This window comes from Saccopteryx bilineata, chromosome 4, assembly GCF_036850765.1.
Source record: "Saccopteryx bilineata isolate mSacBil1 chromosome 4, mSacBil1_pri_phased_curated, whole genome shotgun sequence".
Lineage (NCBI taxonomy): Eukaryota > Metazoa > Chordata > Mammalia > Chiroptera > Emballonuridae > Saccopteryx > Saccopteryx bilineata.
The window spans coordinates 136,410,909-136,433,057 of NC_089493.1; the positions used below are offsets into that span (position 1 = coordinate 136,410,909).

The window sequence follows — 22,149 nt, forward strand, 5'->3', positions numbered from 1 at the left end:
TATAGAAATTCTGTATATTTTTCAAAGTTAACATACAACTTTTTAAAAAAGACTTAAAACCTGTCTTTTTCTCTATAGCTTGATTCATGGTATGTTATTTTAAATGGCACTGTAGAAATCAGCCATTCAGATGGAAAAGTTGAAAATCTCTTTATGGGAAATAGTTTTGGCATTGCTCCCACCCTGGATAAGCAGTACATGCATGGAGCTGTTAGGACTAAAGTAGATGATTGTCAGGTAAGCTCATGTACTTTTTTCTTTGTTCACTTAAAATAGCTTCATTTAGACAGAGGACAATCTGACTTTGGGTGATGGATAAGCAACATAATTGAAAGACAAGATAACCTGGACTTGTTATCTTTGAATATATGTATCCTGATTTATTGATTTCACCCCATTAAAAAAATAAAATTATTAAAAAAAAATAGCTTCATTTAAAAATTACGAGTTTCAAAGGCTCACAGTTAACAAAGGAAATTAGATTTTATATCATTTCACATTTGTGAATTGAACAAATTGTAAACTTTTAAAAGAGGATATACCAAATAAGTGCTGGTTTGTTAAATTTCTGTCTAATACTAACCAGCTCATTTATTTTTTTTAATAAAGGAAAGAAAAAGGAACTTCTGAGTTGTTTCTAATTTGTGCTTCATGTTTTCTTTGCATATTGTTACTTCTCCTTTTAGAGCAGAATTTAAGTTCAAAGATTTCTTGGTTTCTTAGTGAGTGAATTATTTATTTTGCCTTGATTTTTGTTAAGGATTAAAGTGATTTAATAAAGAAGAGCTGATGCCACTTGATTTTCTCCCGCTGTGCTCAGTGATATATTTATGTACTATAGATTTAGTCATTGTCCCCATGTTGTTCTCGGACAGTTTGTCTGCATAGCCCAGCAGGATTATTGGAGAATTTTAAATCATGTGGAAAAAAACACCCATAAAGTTGAAGAAGAGGGAGAAATTGTTATGGTGCATGAACACCGTGAACTAGATCGGAGTGGAACCAGGAAAGGACACATAGTAATCAAGGTGGGTGTTTTTACTTCTTATTCTAGTCACTGATGGAATAAAGATTTCATCTTGACCAGAACACTCTGAACCACTTTTTGAGTAATGCAGGACAATTCACTAACTTTGAAATCTAATTTAAATAACAGTATTTGATTCTTTCTTCCTTTTCCTAAGTTGGTTTTTACACATTTTAGTGATAAAGAGTGACATTGCTATTTAATATCAGTATAAATAGGATATTATTTTAGGATATACTGGTTAAAGTTTTTCTTCTTAAATTCATTTTATGATCCATTGGTAATGGGAGTTGATTTCATCAAAACAGCAATATTAGAAACAAAACAAAATGAAAGGACCAACCATGAAGGCATAAGGCATCCTAGATGAAGATGCAGTGTGCATTGAATCAGGCATTAACTCAGTTTTCTTATCTGCAAGTGGGGATGATATAAAAGGCTTTATTAGGGCTAAATGAGATAAATCAAAAGCATTAGCACATTGTAGAGTCTGAGTATTGATGCCCACAATGCTTTCCCTTCTTTGACTCCCTCTCTTCTAACCCTTGCTCCCTTGCCTCTCCTATTCCCTTACTCTTCTCTCTCTTTAAAGCCCTCTAGTTATAAAATAGAGCAATCATAGTTGTAAGAGAGGAAATAAATTCATTACTGTTTCTGTTTTCCAGTTAATCTTGGTTCCAAAATAAGTAAACATGTTATAAATGCAGGCACTTATTTAAGAATATGAGGGACTGATTTAGATTGGTTCTTAAAATAGGCTAGTTCTCAACACATTCTTTTTCTGAACTATTAAGTGTAACTTTTGTATGCAGTAAAGATGAACATATGGATAGATTTTCTATAGGCTATCTTTTTGTAAGGGCTTATGGTTTCTTTTGGGGTTGTTTTTGTTTTTTGTGGGGTTTTTTTTTTATATTGACTGATTTTTTTTTTTTTTTAATAGAGGAGGGGCAGATGGGGAGAAGCAGGAAGCATCTGCTCATAGCCGTTGCTTCCCATATGTGCCCTGACCGGGCAAGCCCAGGGTTTTGAACTGACGACCTCAGCATTCCAGGTTGATGCTTTATTTTACTGCACCACCACAGGTCAGGCATTGTGAGGGCTTATTTTTTTAATACTTTATTTTTAAATTATTTCAAACTTAAGAGAGCTCCCTGTCTCAATTTCCCTATATGTTAACATTTCACTGCATTGCCTCATTATCAAGTCTTTTTCTGAACCATTTTAGAGCAGTCTGCAGATGCGATGCCTTACAGTCCTAAATTTTCCATTGTATATTTCTTCAAAATAACACTCTCTTATGTAAATACCATACTCATATTAGGAAATGAACATTGATAAAGTAAAACCCGTTAGCCTGCAGACCCTGTTTAAGTGTTCAGCAATTCTGCTGGCAGTGGCTCTTCTTCCTTTCTGGTCCAGGATATCATCTGGGAATGCGATTGCATTCATGTCATGTCACTACGTTCTCCCCTAGGAACAGTCTTTCCCTGTTTATGTTCTCAATAGTTTTAAAGAAGACAGACCCGCCTGACCTGTGGTGGTGCAGTGGATAAAGCGTCGACCTGGAAATGCTGAGGTTGCCGGTTCGAAACCCTGAGCTTGCCTGGTCAAGGCACATATGGGAGTTGATGCTTCCAGCTCCTCCCCTCTGTCTCTCTCTCCTCTCTCTCTCCCTCTCTGTCTCTCTCTCTCCCTTTCTCTCTCCTCTCTAAAATGAATAAATAAAATTTTTTAAAAAAAATTCTGGACTAACAATGACAACAACAATACCAACAATCATGTTTATAAATGTAAAGAAGACAGACCCTATATTCTCTCGTATAACCCTCAGCCTGGATCTACTCCGTGTTTCCTCTGGACCAGACTCAAGTCCTGCTTCGAGGCAGGACGTCTGTGTCAGTGCTGCGCTCTTCCCAGTGCATCCTGCCAGGGAGCACTCTGTCAGCCTGTCCTGCCACTTAATCACCTCGTCACGTTCGTGTCTGTTTGCCAGGTTTCTTCACTGTGAAGTCACCATTTTACCCTTTGTAACTGATGAGTGTTTGGAGGAAAGATGTTCTGGGATATTGGCAATATATCCTGCAAATCTCTATTTACCAGTCTTTACTTCCATTGACTACTGCTGGCTGAGATGGTGATTTTCTATTTTCATTATTTTTTTCTACATTTATTTTCATACTGCTGTAAGGATGAGCATTCCCTTCTCCCCCATTAATTTAATTATATCAGTATGGACTCGTGTTTTATTTCATTACCATCAGTGTTTTTTTTGATATTCACCTTATCCAGAGTTGGCCAGTGAGACTGTCTTAGGCTGACTCTTTTATCTTTTTGGCATGTTGCCTATTATTTTTAGAGCATCCTTATTAGCTGGCAAAACAAGATGTTCCAGGTTTGTCTTTTACTTCTCCTTTACAAGCTTTGGAATCAGCCATTTCTCTTGAGTTTCCTGGATCTTCCAGTGGAGAACAGCATTTGAAAACCAAGATCTGGGCACTTACTCTGTTCATTGCCACTGAGGTGTCATTACTTCTAGAACCTCTCCTCAGAGCTTGGAAATAGATGTCTATATTAGCTATAAATACATACACATCTATAACTTCTGTATATCTCTCCATCTATCTGTAATAATCTAGAATTCATACCAGTACTCCCAGTTCCATTGCTATACCACGGTTTTTTCTAGCCTTGCCTTTCCATGTTTGTAAGTACCTTCTCCAACAGTGGTTCTTTTTATGCTCTATGTAATTACTTATAGATGAGTGCCTCATGACCAGTCTCTAAATGGTTAACCATCTCCTTCATCTGCCAACTCTATATACCCTGTCTCCCAGAATCCTACCTCATTACATGCTAGTGAGCACCTCCATGACACATCTTTGCATGACTGTGGGACTCATCTTTATATAAAGTTTTAAATGTATAGCTTAGTCTCCACAGGTACCCTGCCTCAGTGATTTAGCCCAGTGATTTTCACCTTTCTCACCTTGTGGCACACATAAACTGTGGCTAAAATTCTATGACACATCAAAGAATATATGTTTTGCTGATCTGACAAAAAAAAATGGGTGTAATTTTTATTCACATCTGGTGGCTATTGTGTTGGCTGTTGTCATTTTTTAATTGAACAATCTGAGGGGGAAAAGTTCAGTGCTCATGACTAGTTATTGCATGTTTTAAAAATTCTTGTGGCACACCAAGTGAAAATCACTGATTTAGCCAATCAGCATAATGGCTTTCTTTAACATGTTGATCATTTCCACCCATGACTTCCCTATACGTGATCTAAGAACCGGATTTAAGAGACTTCAGATCATGATTGGCCTAAATGATAAACCCAATTTGGTACTCTTAGAGTGTTTTGAGGGTAGAAGAAGATTAGGAACGATGTGTTGTTGCCTTGTCTCTTAAATAGGTTATATGAAGAGCCTTACTTCTGACTTCCTGCTAGGGGATGATTTACATATGCTGTCAGCAGTGGGTACTTTCTTAAAAAAAATTTCTTAGATACAAACATTATTAGTATTGGTATATGTTTCCTATGCAGTTGTTCTGGCCCGTGAATTGTTTGGATGAATAAAACAAAATGAAGTTTGAAGTTGTAGATGGCAGTTGGTTTTCATATGTATTTGGCTTAACATCTGGTTTATTTCTATATTTTGTGTATCCATTTTTAAAAGGCTGCAAAGGTAATAAATTTTAACATTGATTTAGAAGCTCAAAGATGAGCGAGCAGTACATAAATGTTGTTTATATTCCTTTTTATAATTTGGAGACAGGTAAGCAGTTAAAACTCTGAATTAATGTAAAAACTACAGAACTTCTGGTTCTTATCAAGATGGTGAATTGCATGGAAAAACTGGGAAGTAAAAAAAAAAAAATGCTATCTTGAACTGGTGTGTGTTCTTATAGCCTGAGGCAGAAGAGAATTTATAATATGTTTAAATTAGAAGGAAAGTTTTAAGTTTAACCTCTTCTGTTGCCTTGAGACAGTCATGATTACATCTCTTCATTGCAGGATAAGTGGCAGTAACAGTCCACACATGGGTAAATCAGAGAAGTTCAGAAGCCCTGCTATGATGAAATGCCAGTAAAAACAGCTATAGTTGAGAAAATTTTTATTCCTCTTTCTCTCTCGCTAAACCTCTGGATACTGATGGATTATAACCTATAGAGACTATCTAATCTCAGTACTAATAAGTGTTTTAAAGGTGAAACTCTTCTTTGAGGACTTACCTAGTGGAGTGGCCAGAAAGGGAAGTGATTAATAGGAGTTCTTTGGTTTCTGAGCTATTTATTTTCTAATCTTTTCTATCCTTGGATTTTTAGGCAACACCTGAGCGTCTCATCATGCATTTAATAGAAGAGCATTCCATTGTGGACCCAACCTATATAGAAGATTTTCTGTTAACTTATAGGACATTTCTTGAAAGTCCTTTGGATGTTGGGATCAAGCTATTGGGATGGTTTAAAATTGACAGCTTAAGGGATAAGGTTGGTTTTATAAAATATAAAGAACACAGAAGTGATTGAATTTTTGTTCATAAGACCTTTTGCAGTTGATAAATGCTTATTTAAAAAAATAAGTGAGCCAGTATTTATATATGTCTGTGTTGTAGTTACTTTTGTGACAAAATAGCATGTTAAAAGTGTATATGAGCCTTAAAAGACAAAAACTGGAATAACGTGATGGTGTAGCTATAAATTCAGAAAACAAGAGTTGTATGAGAGATTTTTGAACTTTCTCGAAATAGTTGTTTCTGAAGGAAATTTAAAAGTTGATTGATAGTTCAGAAAGAATATTCACAAGTAAAATTTTTTGACAAGAGCTTAGATTGATTGTAGCCCCAAAATAAAATATGTTGAAATTATTTGAAAACAGATGGTCTTTTTTACCTTAACTTATATCTGCTGTGACTTATTTAAATCTGTATTTGAGGATTTTTTCCATTAAATATTGTTTGCTTTTTAAAATAGATTATATCTTACCTTATTTTAGGGGATATTTGTACATTTAATGGAAAGACTAGTAATACCATACAAACTGGTAGAATTGAATTATTATAAGAAACATAAAAGTAGGGCCATATTGTCTAGTGTGTCCGAGTTGTATTTTAAAAGAAAAAAGTTAGATGTAGTTGGATTGTGGAACTCTATTGTTTAGGAAACTAAAACTGCAGACCTACCCCTCAACTTCAGAATTATACTTTGGTTGCTGAGGAAATAAAAGATGCTAAAAACGAGCAGAAATTATTTAGAGACTAGATACCCACGTGCAGAAGAATAAAGTTGGACCCTTACTTAAACCAAATATAAAATTAACCCAAAATGGTCCAGAGGCCTAACTATAAGGGCTAAAACAAGAACACTCTTTGAAGAAAAGAAGAGGTAATAAGTCAGGATAGGATAGGAATTTAGCTGTGAAACTCAGTTTTGGACATGCTTTTGGAATCTTATTTTTGCAAAAGAATACCTCTTATAACAGTATGCTGCCTCTTTCATGTTTCTACAGGTAACACGGATTGTATTATTATGGGTAAATAACCATTTTAATGATTTTGAAGGTGATCCTGCTATGACTCGATTTCTGGAGGAATTTGAAAAAAATCTGGAAGATACAGTAAGGCTCAAAAGATTTTACTTTTTTTTTTTAGAGTTTAGGGATCCCTCCTTCACTCTTCCCCACAACAGCAATTCAGAACAGCTTTCATCTTCTCCTATATCTTTAATGTTTGTTCTGAGAACTTCCAAATCCATATTTTATTCTTCTGCTCGTCCTCTGCCACTCTGACCCAAACAAACATACTTCCTCCTGACTCTTTTGTTTCTGCTTTAAGGCTAATATGTTTTCTCCCTGTCCCACATGCTTATAAACTCTGGTACATATATGTGGTCCCCCACTCTTCCTTGAATTCTCTGGCCAAGATGTCCAGTCAATTGCTAAAGTCATCTGGGTCACTGATTTAAGCATACACATATTTCCCATGATCTCTCTCTCAGCCATTTCTTCTTCACTCCTCAGTTTAGGGCCTCATTTCCTTATGACTGATCTATTATAAGAGTCTCCTAATTTTAGATAGTCTCTTTTCCTTCTAACCCAGGGGTAGTCAACCTTTTTATACCTACCACCCACTTTTGTGTCTCTGTTAGTAGTAAAATTTTCTAACAGCCCACCGGTTCCACAGTAATGGTGATTTATAAAGTAGGGAAGTACCTTTACTTTATAAAATTTATAAAGCAGAGTTACAGCAAGTTAAAGCATATAACAATAATTACTTACCAAGTACTTTGTCGGATTTTCGCTAAGTTTAGCAGAATAAATCTTTATAAAACAACTTACTATATTTAAATGTATCTTTTTATTTATACTTTGGTTGCTCTGCTACCGCCCACCATGAAAGCTGGAACGCCCACTAGTGGGCAGTAGGGACCAGGTTGACTACCACTGTTCTAACCTATTCTTTGTGGCCAAAAGATTCTTTTTAAGCCACAAATGAGTTGAATTATCTCTGTCAATATACCATAGTATTTTCTACCAAAATGATTTCTCACCCATATATTCAGGTCCCTTATCTACGTTTTCAAACCTTTTCCTGTGCCTCCTGGATTATAGCCAACCAGATTACTTTATACTGTTTTCCAGTTTTCTCAATTTAGAATTCTCCTGTTCCAGTACTGCTATTTGAAACTGTGCACCCTTCAAAGCCTGTTATATATATCAGATCTACATTAGACTAAGTCTCCCTTCTGCATTAGATTTCACTTACTCTATTCAGCACCTAAGATAGTCACCTCAAGGTCCTCTTAACATTTATGATAGCTATTTATAAATCTGTTTCAGTCTTCCTGCTAGATATACAAAGTTGTCTGCTTCGAGCCACTGCAATTTTAGGAAGCAGATAATTATACAGCTTGAGAAGTCATTCCCGGAATTAACAGCCAAAACCCACCACTTGCTATATATTAACTTGGACAAGTTGCGTAAACTTTTGTGCCTCAGTTGTCTTATTTTATACATAGTAGTCCCCCATTTATTGGGAATGTTTTGTGGATTTAATGAGCTAATGAATATAACAATCTGGGAACAAAACCTGGCACATAGCAAAAGCTCAAGAATTATTGTCATTACTTGTAGAGTATAAGTGGATCGAGTTGCATAAAGAGAGGAAAGTTGGCAGATTTTTGCCCTTTTCCTACCCCATGGTTCTTGTAGCCTTTTGAACATCACATCTGCGTTATGCACAATGGGGAGAATGAGTGGCACTGGGGAACCTGATTAGGAGGTCCTAGAGGCCTCCATCACTTAGGTCTCTCCCAGTGCTGGCTGTGGAGATACTCAAAGGGCTGATGAACAAATCATGGGATTTTTTTTCCCCCCAATAAGCAGCCAGTTCCTCAATTACTTATAAAATTCTACTTTGTACTCTCAGGTATGTTGTATAGGATCAGAACAGGTGTAAGACTTCATCCCTATCCTGAAAAACATTGAGCTTCTTGTTACAGACATGAGATTTATACAAATTACACTATTTGAGAGTAGTTGAATATTAAACTAGTGTTAGAACCTTGGAATTAGAATATTACTAAGTTTAAGGAAGGTCTAAAATAATATAGGAATAACGTTCCTTGAGGAGGTGAAAACATGAATGTATCTTTGAATATCAGGTAGTACACTGCTCACAAAAAGTAGGGGATATTTTATCACTTCATATTCACTTTGAAATGTCCCCTAATTTTTGTGAGCAGTATATTATGAAAGGTGCTTGGGTCCTTTAAGGTTTTAAAAATAATTTGAGTTTTTTATAACAGCCAGGAGATAAGAGAATACATACTATTAGGGAAAGTTAAGGAGATAAGGAATAGTTTTCTTGTCATCTTCCTCTGAATGAGATATCACTTTGAAACCTTTTCTAACCCGTGATTATCTAGAAGTTTTCGTATTAAGAGAGATTCTTGAGAGGGCTCTGGGGTGGAAGTTTTCCCTTTTTCAGTTCTATTTAACATGGTTTATATGTTCTTTACTCTGTATTTCAAATATAGCTCTAATTCTAATAATTTTAGGTAATTTTTGAAAATCCTATAGGAGTAGATACATACATTTGTATGTATGTTTTTCCCTTTTCTACTTTCTAGAAAATGAATGGTCATCTCCGGTTACTGAATATTGCATGTGCTGCAAAGGCTAAGTGGAGGCAGATTGTGCTGCAAAAGGCCTCCCGAGAGTCCCCTCTGCATTTCAGCCTTAATGGAGGAAGTGAAAAGGGCTTTGGTGTTTTTGTCGAAGGAGTAGAACCTGGCAGCAAAGCCGCTGAGGCAGGACTGAAGCGTGGTGATCAGGTAAGTCACTGAATTTCAACTTTCCATTTTGTGGCACACGTAAACTAATTACTAAAATTTTGCATCACATCAAAAAGTACATTTTTCACTAGTCTGACAAAAAAAGTCAATATAATTTTGATTTGTTCACACTGAATGGCTACTGTTGTGTTGGCTGTTATCTTTTTTCATTTGACAATCTAAGGAAAAAGTGGTCAGTGCCCCTGACTAAATATTCAAGTATTGCACGTTTTAAAAATTCTTGTGCCACACTGGTTAATAATTGGTGAGGTAAGTGAATAACTAACCACTTAAATTAAAGCCTTCTTTTAAGTAATATGTCTCCTTTTTTCCTCATCTGTTATTTTTTCAAATAAGCATGATCAATTTAAGGAAATACTGTTTGAGCTTCTTTTTTAGACAAGGAATTTTAAAACGGATTATTTTAAAAATATATTTGTCATATATTTATTACTTTCAATGGAAAATTTGTTAGAGTCTGGCCAGAAACATCATGGTCATCAGCATGACCTTTCTGAGTGTTTCTGCCCATCCTCCAAGGATTGAGAAGCTGCATCTAGCAACTTCAGAGTATCCCACAGAGCTCGCTTGGAAGGAGCACACTTTCGCTCATGACATTCTAAAGTCTCAGTGGCCATAAATGGTGGTTTCAGTATAAATAATGTTCATATAATAGCAAAACTGCATTTATAAGTAGCGATCCAGGTAAGAGACTGAAAAAAGACTGGGAGAAAGTTGATAGGGATTTATTCTCTCCTTGTAGGCTTTAGGTAACTACAGAGCAGTGTATTTCAAAATGTGATTACGGACAACCTTATTACTAAAAAAAGCAATTCCTAGGTTCATATCAGTCCTGTTAATCATATTAATCACATTCTCCAGAGGTGAAGTCTGGAAATCTAGACTTCTCTCAAAGCTCTTTGTAGATGATTCTCATACACAGCAAAGAGTAGTTTCTCAAATCTAGTTGAATCACTTGGGAAGCTTACTTTTTCCCATTTGAAAATTGTTTTAGTTCATTCATGAATTCAGAATGTGACTTTATATTACTTTTAACTGAACTGTGGTATTTTTTTTTTTTTTAATTTGAGACATTCACATTAGAAGTTGTTCTATAACTCAGAACAGTCTTCTCAAACAGCGGGTGACTTGGCCTCCCAGAGGAGACATTTGGCAGTGTCTGGAAGTATTTTTAATTGTCATGACTTGGGGGTTACTGTTTACATATAGTGGATAGAAGCCACAGACACTATTAAACAGGCTACTATACTCCACATCAGAACAGCCTCCACAACAGAATTCTCCAGCCCAGATGTCAGTAACGCAAGGGGTAAAGAAACTCGGACATAAAATTATAATAATCCCATTCTTTCCTTACTTAAAAGGGAATTTTTTTAAAAAATAGAGGTTTCAGGGCCTTATCCCGGACTACTTATTAAAAATACCTAGTACTGAGAATTCTGGAGTCAGTATACTTATTGTTCCAGTAATTCATTGTAAACACATTCAAGAATCACATTCTTTGGCCCTGGCTGGTTGGCTCAGCCGTAGAGCGTCAGCCTGGCGTGCGGGGGACCTGGGTTCGATTCCCGGCCAGGGCACATAGGAGAAGTGCCCATTTGCTTCTCTACCCCCCCCCCTCCTTCCTCTCTCTCTCTCTCTCTTCCCCTCCCGCAGCCGAGGCTCCATTGGAGCAAGGATGGCCCCGGCGCTGGGGATGGCTCCTTGGCCTTTGCCTCAGGCGCTAGAGTGGCTCTGGTCGAGGCAGAGCGATGCCTGGGAGGGGCAGAGCATCGCCCCCTGGTGGGCAGGGCATCGTCCCTGGTGGGTGTGCCGGGTGGATCCCGGTCAGGCGCATGCGGGAGTCTGTCTCACTGTCTCTCCCCATTTCCAGCTTCAGAAAAATACAAATGTTTGTTTCCAGCTTCAGAAAGAAAAAGAACAAAAAAAAAAATCTCATTCTTGCCTGACCAGGCAGTGACGCAGTGGATAGAGCGTCGGACTGGGATGCAGAGGACCCAGGTTTGAGACTCCCAAGATCGCCAGCTTCAGCACGGGCTCATCTGGTTTGAGCAAAAGCTCACCAGCTTGAACCCAAGGTCTCTGGCTTGAGCAAGGGGTTACTCGGTCTGCTGAAGGCCCACGGTCAAGGCACATATGAGAAAGCAATCAATGAACAACTAAGGTGTCGCCACAAAAAACTGATGATTGATGCTTCTCATCTCTCTCCGTTCCTGTCTGTCTGTCTGTCCCTATCTATCAAATAAAAAAAAAGAATCTGCCTGACCAGGCGGTGGTACAGTGGATAGAGCGTTGGACTGGGATGCAGAGGACCCAGGTTCGAGACCCCGAGGTTGCCAGCTTGAGCGTGGGCTCATCTGGTTTGAGCAAAAGCTCACCAGCTTGGACCCAAGGTCACTGGCTAGAGCAAGGGGTCACTCGGTCTGCTGAAGGCCCGCGGTCAAGGCACATATGAGAAAGCAATCAATGAAACAACTAAGGTGTTGCAACGAAAAACTGATAATTGATGCTTCTCATCTCTCTCCGTTTCGGTCTGTCTGTCCCTGCCTATCCCTTTCTCTGACTCTCTCTCTCTCTCTCTCTCTCTCTCTGTCCCTGTAAAAAAAAAAAAAAGGAATCTCATTCTTCACAGAAGAAAATCACTGATATCCAATGATTTCATTCCTGAGAAAAGAAATTTGTCATGCTTTTACTTCTTCCTCAGCCTCCCCAAGTATTGTTGAAACTGTCCGAGATTTCAGATCTAGATTGTCATTTTTTAACATTCTTCTTAAAGAATACTTTCGTTTGTGTTAAGTTTTATACATTTATTACTTATAAATACCGTATTTCCACATGTATAAGGTCTACCGGAAAGTTTTGTCCATTTCTATCGCAACAAATTCCGACACGTAAGCACGTTTATTTGGCGCATGTGTGCCTCTCTATTTTTATCACTTAATGTATACATACTGCCGTAGCACTTTAACTAAAACAAAGTTGATTCACGTTAGTCTTATGTGTGAAGCGATAGTGTACCCATGGCTACTGATAAAGTTAATTTACGCCACTATAATTTTTACGAATTTCAACAAGGGAGAAATGCTACAGAAGCATGTCTGTCACATCCACCATATTCTCCGGACTTAGCACCCTCCGCCTATCACTTGTTTTTGTCCTTACAAAATTTTTTGAAGGGCAAAAAATTCAAAAATGAAGATATCAAACAAGCATTGGTTCAATTTTTCACATCAAAAGATAAAACATTTTTCATAAATGGGATATACAAATTGCCCTCACGCTGGCAAGAAATCAATAATAATGGCAATTATATTATTTAATAAAGTTTATTGACGGTAAGAAAAATTTGTATTTTGTTTTATTCCAAAAACGGACAGAACTTTCTGGTAGACCTTGTATAAGATGATCCAATGTATAAAATGCACCTTAATTTTGGGGCCTGAAATTTGGAAAAAATGTATTACATAAAGTTTTTGCAAGTTTTATTCATCATAAAATTCATACAACTCCTTATCGCTGTCAGAACTCCCATCAATTAGCTTGTCCTTATCTGTGCCTGATGACAAATAAGTGTTTTCAACAATAAGCACAAAAGCATGAAAAAGTGGGAAATACAAGTAGCAAGTAAAAAAAATCTACAAACACTGTATAAGACACACCCAGTGTTTAGACTCCAAATTTTTCGAAAAAAAGTGCATCTTACACATGGGAAATACGGTATTTACACATTTACACTTACCTTACTGATTTTATTGATCACTTTCATCTATGCTGTATTTCCCCATTATTTGGTTCATCTCACAGTGTCTTCTAGTACTTTTTTCAAAAAGGGAAAATGGGTGCTATCATTGCATGTCTAGTAATGCTTTTGTTCAGTGGAGTGTAAAATTCTTTGGTCAGTTATTTTCCCAAAAAACTTTTTTTTTTTTTATAATAAATTTTTATTAATGGTAATGGGATGACATTAATAAATCAGGGTACATATATTCAAAGAAAACATGTCTAGGTTATTTTGTCATTAAATTATGTTGCAAACCCCTCGCCCAAAGTCAGATTGTCCTCCGCCACCCTCTATCTAGTTCTCTGTGCCCCTCCCCCTCCCCCTAACTCTCTCCCTCCCTCCCATGTCCTCCCTCCCCCCACCCTTGGTAACCACCACACTCTTGTCCATGTCTCTTAGTCTCATTTTTATGTTCCACCAATGTATGGAATCATGTAGTTCTTGTTTTTTTCTGATTTACTTATTTCACTCCTTATAATGTTATCAAGATCCCACCATTTTGCTGTAAATGATCTGATGTCATCATTTCTTATGGCTGAGTAGTATTCCATAGTGTATATGTGCCACATCTTCTTTATCCAGTCTTCTATTGAAGGGCTTTTTGGTTGTTTCCATGTCTTGGCCACTGTGAACAGTGCTGCAATGAACATGGGGCTACATGTGTCTTCACGTATCAATGTTTCTGAGGTTTTGGGGTATATACCCAGTAGAGGGATTGCTGGGTCATAAGGTAGTTCTATTTGCAGTTTTTTGAGGAACCACCATACTTTCCTCCATAATGGTTGTACTACTTTACAGTCCCACCAACAGTGAATGAGGGTTCCTTTTTCTCCACAGCCTCTCCAACATTTGCTATTACCCGTCTTGTTGATAATAGCTAATCTAACAGGAGTGAGGTGGTATCTCATTGTAGTTTTGATTTGCATTTCTCTAATAACTAATGAAGCTGAGCATCTTTTCATATATCTGTTGGCCATTTGTATCTCTTCCTGGGAGAAGTGTCTGTTCATGTCCTCTTCCCATTTTTTAATTGGATTGTTTGTTTGTTTGTTGTTGAGTTTTATGAGTTCTTTGTAAATTTTGGATATTAGGCCCTTATCAGAGCTGTTGTTTGAAAATATCATTTCCCATTTAGTTGGCTGTCTGTTTATTTTTATATCAGTTTCTCTTGCTGAGCAAAAACTTTTTATTCTGATGTAGTCCCATTCATTTATCCCAAAAAACTTTTAAGTCACATACAAGTATCGTATCATCTTAGTGTTTGTTGTTCAAGAGAAATTAAACCAGCTTTTATTTTTCTAAGTACCTTTGGTCCTCACCTCCATCCCTACAGTGTGGTACTTACAGTTTCTTGTTTTCTGTACTTGGAATTCAAAATTTTAATAAGATATGTTTAAAATATCTTTATTATTACTTTTTATGTGCTAGATGATGCAATTCTGTATGTAGAGAATACTTTTCCAACTGTAGGAATTTTACTTCTGTGATTTTTTTTCTAATATTTTGTTTCTCACTCTTTTTTATTCTTTTGGAATTTTTGTATCAGTCTCTGAGATCTGTCCTCTGAGCTGCTGCTTTTTTGTTCATTATGTTTATCTCTTTATCCTTTATTCTTGGAATTAGTATTTTTTAAATAAGCTCCAGAGGTACAGCAAATATGGGAAGCCTTTCTGGAAGGGTCAGCAGTGTTACATGGAAGAAGAACCACACTACAGTTTATATTGAGTGCTTCTGGACTGGCTGATTCAGTCAGTGGCAATGGATATTATTAGATGTATCGATATTTAGAGTACCACTTTTATCTCTTTCAAATGCAATAAATTTGCATTTAGAGTGTTTCACTAAAATTTGTACATACTTACAATAATTATTATGAACTGATAACATAATTAAAAATTTTATTGGCTCCGGCTGGTTGGCTTAGCAGTAGAGCGTTGGCCTGGCGTGTGGAAATCCTGGGTTCAATTCCTGGTCAGGGCACACAGGAGAACCGCCCATCTGCTTCTCCACCCTTCCCCCCTCCTTTCTCTCTATCTCTCTTCTCCTCCCGCAGCCAAGGCTCCATTGGAGCTGAGGATGGCTCCATGGTCTCCGCCTCAGGTGCTATAATGGCTCCGGCCGCAATGGAGCAACGCTCTAGATGGGCAGAGCATCACCCCCTGGTGGGCATACTGGGTGGATCCTGGTTGGGCACATGCAGGAGTCTGACTGCTTCCCTGCTTCTAACTTCGGAAAAATACAAAATAAAATTTTCCTTAGTATAAACCAACCTGTTATTTTTTTTCTTTTAATTTCTCTAATATCCCAGAGGAAATGAACTTAAAAAAATGTTTATAAAAAAAAAAAATGTTTATAGTGAAGATTTGGGGAAATATAACAATGTAGAGAAAAATATTAGAGAGTAATTTAACTTCTTACAGAGGTAACCGTTGTTCATTTATAGGTTCATTTTATTTAAGTATCATTTTATGATTTTTACCATTAAACTTAAGGTTTCAGTGGTAACTAATATTTCTGTCTTAATTTGTATTTTTCAAATTTTTCTTGAAGATAATGGAAGTAAATGGGCAAAACTTTGAGAATATTACACTTGTGAAGGCCCTTGAAATTTTGAGGAATAATACTCATCTTGCACTTACTGTGAAGACAAACATTTTTGGTGAGTTTTTTGTAAAAACTGAGCTTTATTGATTTATTTATTTATAATAGAAAAAAGTCATCACAATAAAAAGAATAGTAAAATGTAAAAATGTTTTCATCTAAACTAGAATTTTTAGGATCTTTGATGTTGAGATATAGTATTATGTATTCTAAAATTTTAGTTTTATTATTTATATTTATTTTGATACTTTAGAAAGTACATTCTAAAACACTTGTACAAGTATATTCAGTTATTTGTTTATAAAATGTCTACTGTACTATGTTGGAAGATACTGAGTGGGACTTAAAGTGACCTGAATGAAACTTAGAAGTCAGAATTAGGCTTCCCCCCCTCTGATAATGTGCGAATCAATCTTCTAATGTTTTGGCTAGCTTTATGAAATAATTATATGAATGTGAGATTAGCTGTTTCATGGAAATAAAGTGAATAAAGCATTGAATTATTAAGCAGTAAATTATAAATTTTAAAAAATAGTTTACTTTTATGTAAAAATGTTGATTACTGTGCCTGATGTGTATTTTGATCCTGTTTATATCTGAATGAAGCTTGTACCTTTAATTTGAAGCTACTAGTTTTTTTAAACATTTAGAAATGACTTACTATAGTTTGGTTTTATTAAATACCTTTGGATTTTCCCTAACATTCTGAGGAGGACTACAGTATAACAATTGAAAACTAGCATAGAAAATTTTAGTTCTTGTGAAGTGGGGAGGAAAAATTCCTCCAGGTCATTTAGGTTGTAATTTGAGAAATGAGTTGGCTTTAAAAGCTATGTCTATGGAAAAGGAAGTATGTTCTATTTTTTTTTTCCTCTTTGGCTTCTCTTTATACTGCACTTACTCATAATGAAAAATGAAACATGTTATTTTTTCTCTTTTCACTTGAGTTCCTTTTACTGAATTATGTCACGTACAGTCTGGTAAATAACTGTCTTCGCAATTCCTAATAATGTATTAATTTAACAATGAACCTGACCAGAGAGTAAATTTCCTGGAGTTTGAAACAAGTCTCTAGAAACATCAACTTTTGGGTTAAAACTAAAAGGATTCTGATTTTGGAAAATACAAAAGCAGAGCTGGCTTTTTCACCAAGATCAAATTATTGAATCTCTCAAAGCTTCAGTTTCTCCAGCTCTGTTTCATAGGGTTCTTACACCTTTAACTTTTTATTAAAGACACATAATAATTACTGACTGGTGTCAAATATTATGTGTAAAAATACAAAATAGTATAAAACAGTATTTAACAGCATGGCAATAAAGAAGATCTCAAAGTATGCGACACTGCTAATAGCGATATCCCAGGCAAAGACAGTGACACTGCTTTCGGGCTTTGCTCTGTTCTCTTTTTTATGCCAGTACGCAGAGCCATCCAAAAGTCTCTTTCTATAGTGGAGCCCGTTTCTCTGATCCACACCTCATGTTAGACTCAGCAAATGACCCCAGAGAGAAAACAGCTGGCAGGCTCAGTTTCCCTTCTTCTTTCTCTGGAATTGTAGTGTATCTGTTCCTCTTGGCTTTCACAACTTTCTAACATCTTATAAAATCCCACCACTCAGATAATGTATTAGCATTTTAATTTATAAAGTCTTGAGAATAAAAACACTAGAAAGATACACCATGAACTGATACTATCATATATACAGTATTCTGTATCTTTCCACATGAGTTCATACAGGTTTACTTCTTGTGTAATTGTTATTGCATAGAATTCCAGTGCATTATTATCATAACCTTTTGAACTATTTTAGCTTATCAGTTTTTGTTATTTAGAATGATGTAATAAAAGTTCTTTATAGTTATTTTTTGTGCTAATATAGACACACCTTTAAATTTCTCAAAGTGAAATTCCTTTTGACAGTTACTAGAGTTTTATTTTCCAAAAGTTTACTCCAGTCTGCATACTATACACTTCATCAGTGTATAAGAACAGCTCTGCACTGTGCATAATCAACTTCATAATTATTGTGCATTCTTTAAATAATGAGGGTAGTTGAAGGCCCTGGCCGGTTGCTCAGTGGATAGAGCATCGGCCCAGCATGTGGACATCCCAGGTTCGATTCCTGGTCAGGGCACACATGAGAAGCTACCATCTACCATCCCTTCTCCCTCTCTCCCTCCCACAGCCAGTAGTAGCTGGATTGGTTTGGGCTCGGCCCTGAGCACTGAGTATATAGCTCAGTTGGATGGAGCACATTAGCCTCAGATACTAAAAATAGCTTGGTACTTGAGAGCATGGCCCCAGATGGGGGTTGCTGGGTGAATCCCGGTCAGGATGTATGTGGGAGTCCACCTCGCTATCTCCCCTCCTCTCACCTAAAAATAATAATAATAATAATGGGGTTGAGCATTTTTTTACATGCTATAATATTTCTTTTTATAGTCTTTTTATTTGTCCATTTTTTATATTGAGTTATTCGTCTTTTGATTAGTTTGAACATCTATTATTTTGTCTTAAAGGTTGCAAATATTTGCTTTATTGTTTGTATGTGTGTAAACACACACATACCTGTATATAGAGAGTAAGAAAATTTTAATCAAATGTTAAACTTTTATTTATTCCTGGCACATATATGGGCTCCTTTCTAGCCCATATATCTGGTAGTGTTGTTTAATGGTATTATAATTACATTTGCTCACCATCCATTCATTTTTGTCTTTAACTATTTTCTTTTAATTCAACACAGACATTTCTTTATCTATGAATCAGAGCCTCCACAGATTTTTGCTTATATTCACAAGTCCGGTGAAGGTATCAACTACTTTGTACTCTATTGAGCCTTACATGCACGCCACTGCCAGAGGTATCTGCTGCCCATTCAGAGATCTGTTGCTCTTAACAGGAAATTCAGACACCTCACCATTGCATTAGCTTGCCACTTTTCTCCTTTGCTCTCTAGTCTTCTTTATTTTCTTAAACATTCCTTTTACCACAGGGACTTTGAACTAGAGATTTGCTCTACCTAGAATCATTTCTCCTTCCCCTCCCATTACCTAATTAAAATCTACTTATTGACCTCTTACACAATGTCTTAATCAGGGAAGATTTTCCCTTTCCTGCTGTCTTAATTAGTACGTCTCATATGTTCTCTCTGTCCCTTATGTTAGACTGTCTCTTAGACTAGACTGACTGTATGTTTCACAGCAGCTGAACTCTGCAGATATCTAGTATAGTTCCTGACATATTTATAAGTTAGCAGATATTTTCTGAATGAATGGATATCTTGATTTTAGCTCAAAAAAGTATTTTTACCTTTCCCACATGGCTTAAAATAGATTGAAATTAAAAAATAGAAAAAAGGAATTTAGTATATTTCAATCAGGCAGAGTGTCTTTGAATGGTGATTCCTAAAGATTTCCTCTATTTTAAAGGCAGAAAATGTGCTTGTATAAGCTTGCAATATGTTTTGGTAATGTTAAGTCATTCTGATTGAAACTTTCAAAATGGTCCAGTTTTACAACTGAAAACCAAATTATTTTTGATTGTAATGTGTCAATTCTCTGGCTTTGTTCATTTGAATCTTGCTTGTTAGTCCTTGATGTTGTAGAAAATTGATTTGTCCTAAAAAATAACTGAAAAAAATATCATAATCATCTGTGGTTAGGATTTCAGTGGGCACTTTCATACAATTTATAGTTTTCTTCTATGAAGATATAGAGTGATACTGCTCAAAGCTACACCTACTGATATGCTGAGGTTCTACGTCTCACAGGGCTGAAGACCTGCATTTTAAAAAAATATGTACCCACTATCTTCCATTCAGACCCCTGCAGGCACCACAAGTCTTTAGAAAAGTTACCTTCTTCTTTAGCATTTATCTTTTTAATTTTTTGTTTGTTTGTTTGTTTTTTAAGTGAGAGGGTGGCCTGGGCCAGACTCCACCCAGCAAGCTCCTTACTGGGCAGTGCTCTGCCCATCTGGGGCCACTGCTCCATTGCTCGGCAACCAAGCTATTTTAGGGCCTGAGATGATGCCATGGAGCCATCCTCAATGCCGGGGCCAACTTGCTCCAACTGTTTGAGCCATGGCTGCAGGAGGAGAAGATAGGGGGCATGGGAGTGGAAAAGCAGATGGTCCCTTCTCCTGTGTTCCCTGACTGGAAATCAAACCTTGGACATCTACACCCTGTTCTGATACTCTACCACTGAGTCAACTGGTTAGAACCTTAATGTTTTTCTTTTCTCTACCAGTTGATCTGTCTTATTTAAGAACACACATTTAAAATAACAACCAAAAAAAACTTTTTATGACATTACTTAATGAAAAAGTGATATTTTTTTTAACTGGAAAATGAGTCACTTATACGGGTATATCTTTCTTTAGCCTGATCTCAGGGAGAGATAGCTCCTCTCACAAGGAGAAAAATTGAATCTAGGCAAGAGCTTGCTAGACAGGCCAGTCCCCCCAATGCACTGGGACCCTCCTTCAGGATGGTGCGCTCACCACACTGAAGGTTGTAGAATGTTATCTAAAGAAGATTGATTTTTTACTTCAGACCACTGTTGTGAATGTTCATTCGTTGCTTTATTTTACTGAGTGACATAAGTCTCATGAATGTGATTGAGGAAATTGTCATGTTACCAAATTTAGTGCTATTTATTTCTGGTAAAAACAGGTCAAACAAAGCTTTTTCCATTTATTTAATGGCTAAATTTTGCAAAACAAAGCCTAATGTAATACTTACATATATCACATCTCATGTTATCATTAAAAATAACATAAATAATAGAATCTAAATATCTGTTTCAATGAAAGCTGAGTTGATTAGCAGTTATATTGCTTATTTCCTAAATAGGAGCCCCTGGACTTCTCAAACATGCTGGCCGTCTGTGCACTTTCTTTCCATTTTCCTCAGTTCCATTTATTTATTTATTTATTTATTTATTTATTTATTTATTTATTATTTTGTTGCTCTTGGACAACATCAGGAGTATAGTCAGGTATATAAACTGAAAAGAAAAGTAAATGACATAACTGATAAGGATGGATGTAAATTTCATGAATAAGGCTGTGAAAGGCCAAGTAATAAAAAGTGACCATGTTCTTAAAATTTGTTGTTGATATAAAAACTCTGATTCAAAGAAATGACAAGTTTATTTATTTATTTCCACAGTGTTTAAAGAGTTACTTAGTAGGACCGAACAAGAGAAATCTGGTGTTCCTCATATTCCCAAAATTGCTGAAAAAAAAAGTAATCGCCACTCAATCCAGGATGTACCAGGAGATATTGAGCAAACATCACAAGAGAAAGCAAATAAGAAAATAAAAGCAAATACTGTTTCAGGTGGAAGAAACAAAATCAGGAAAATTTTGGATAAAACACGATTTAGTATCTTGCCTCCCAAACTCTTTAGGTATGTAATACCATTCTCAGTTATGTGGACATTTTCCTAGTAACTGTAAAACTTTTATTTTGGGGAAGGGAAGTTTGGTCAGTTTTTTTTTTATTTTTTATACAACTAATGCATCAAAATCTACAAGCAATCCATAAATAAGAAAGAATAAATTCTGAATGTCTCCCATCTTGTCCATTGAAATTATCACTGTTAGATTATATAGTCTTCCATTAGCCTTATTTTTAATTTTAGAAACAATTTCTATTTTATTTTATAAAGTCTTTTTTTTTTTTTACTTTGGTATATTTTTGGTATAATTTCAGTCCCTTGACCTACAAATTTGGGCACCTTAAATCTTGAGACACTGTAGGTTTTTATCTTTTGAATTATCTTTCTCTTATTACACTGTTTACTCCCTCTTGAGTTCTAAAGCTGACCTATTAGTCAAATCTATTTCTATTTCCAAATTGAGATGTCACTAAAACCGAGAAAATTTTCAAGACTTTCAATGTAAATTAAGGTCTGTAAAATTCTGATGAAATCAATCCACTGAAGTGCCATGACTGGAAATGATTCTAGTATATACTATATTATACTATATATTTTACATTACCTACTTTTTAAAACAATCAGAAAAGTTCTAACCAAATACAGTATTTAGCACATAGTAGGCTGACACAATCAGTGAAATAAAAAAAGCATATTCAAATAAAACATGCTCAAAGGAAATACTTGGCTTCTGATAGTTCCTGACACTCTGACAGGTGATAATTATAGAGCTGAAAAGAGATACGTAGTTCCTATCTCTAAGCAGTTTATACCAGGAACTCTTAATCTCCATATATTTATTATACATTAGGCCCAATGTTCAGAGCTAGAAATATGGAAAGATAAGTAGAGCAAGTTTCTTGTCCTTCAAGAATTGATGATCTAAAAGGGAAAGCAGGCCTGTGGTACATTAGAGAATGATAAATGTTTTGATA

The 22,149-nt window shown here is 36.0% G+C and overlaps 1 protein-coding gene across 8 annotated transcripts in view; it reads left to right on the forward strand.

Annotated features, from left to right (window-relative positions):
- Positions 1 to 22,149, forward strand: part of RAPGEF6 (Rap guanine nucleotide exchange factor 6) — a 225,462-nt gene that overhangs the window by 125,211 nt on the left and 78,102 nt on the right. For all 8 annotated transcript variants that reach the window (XM_066278439.1, XM_066278445.1, XM_066278443.1 and 5 more), the window contains 7 exons: positions 79 to 237; positions 876 to 1,028; positions 5,360 to 5,524; positions 6,543 to 6,650; positions 9,164 to 9,367; positions 15,720 to 15,828; positions 20,944 to 21,184. In XM_066278439.1, the coding sequence (XP_066134536.1) occupies positions 79 to 237; positions 876 to 1,028; positions 5,360 to 5,524; positions 6,543 to 6,650; positions 9,164 to 9,367; positions 15,720 to 15,828; positions 20,944 to 21,184 (1,139 nt within the window). The remainder of the gene's footprint in view (positions 1 to 78; positions 238 to 875; positions 1,029 to 5,359; positions 5,525 to 6,542; positions 6,651 to 9,163; positions 9,368 to 15,719; positions 15,829 to 20,943; positions 21,185 to 22,149) is intronic.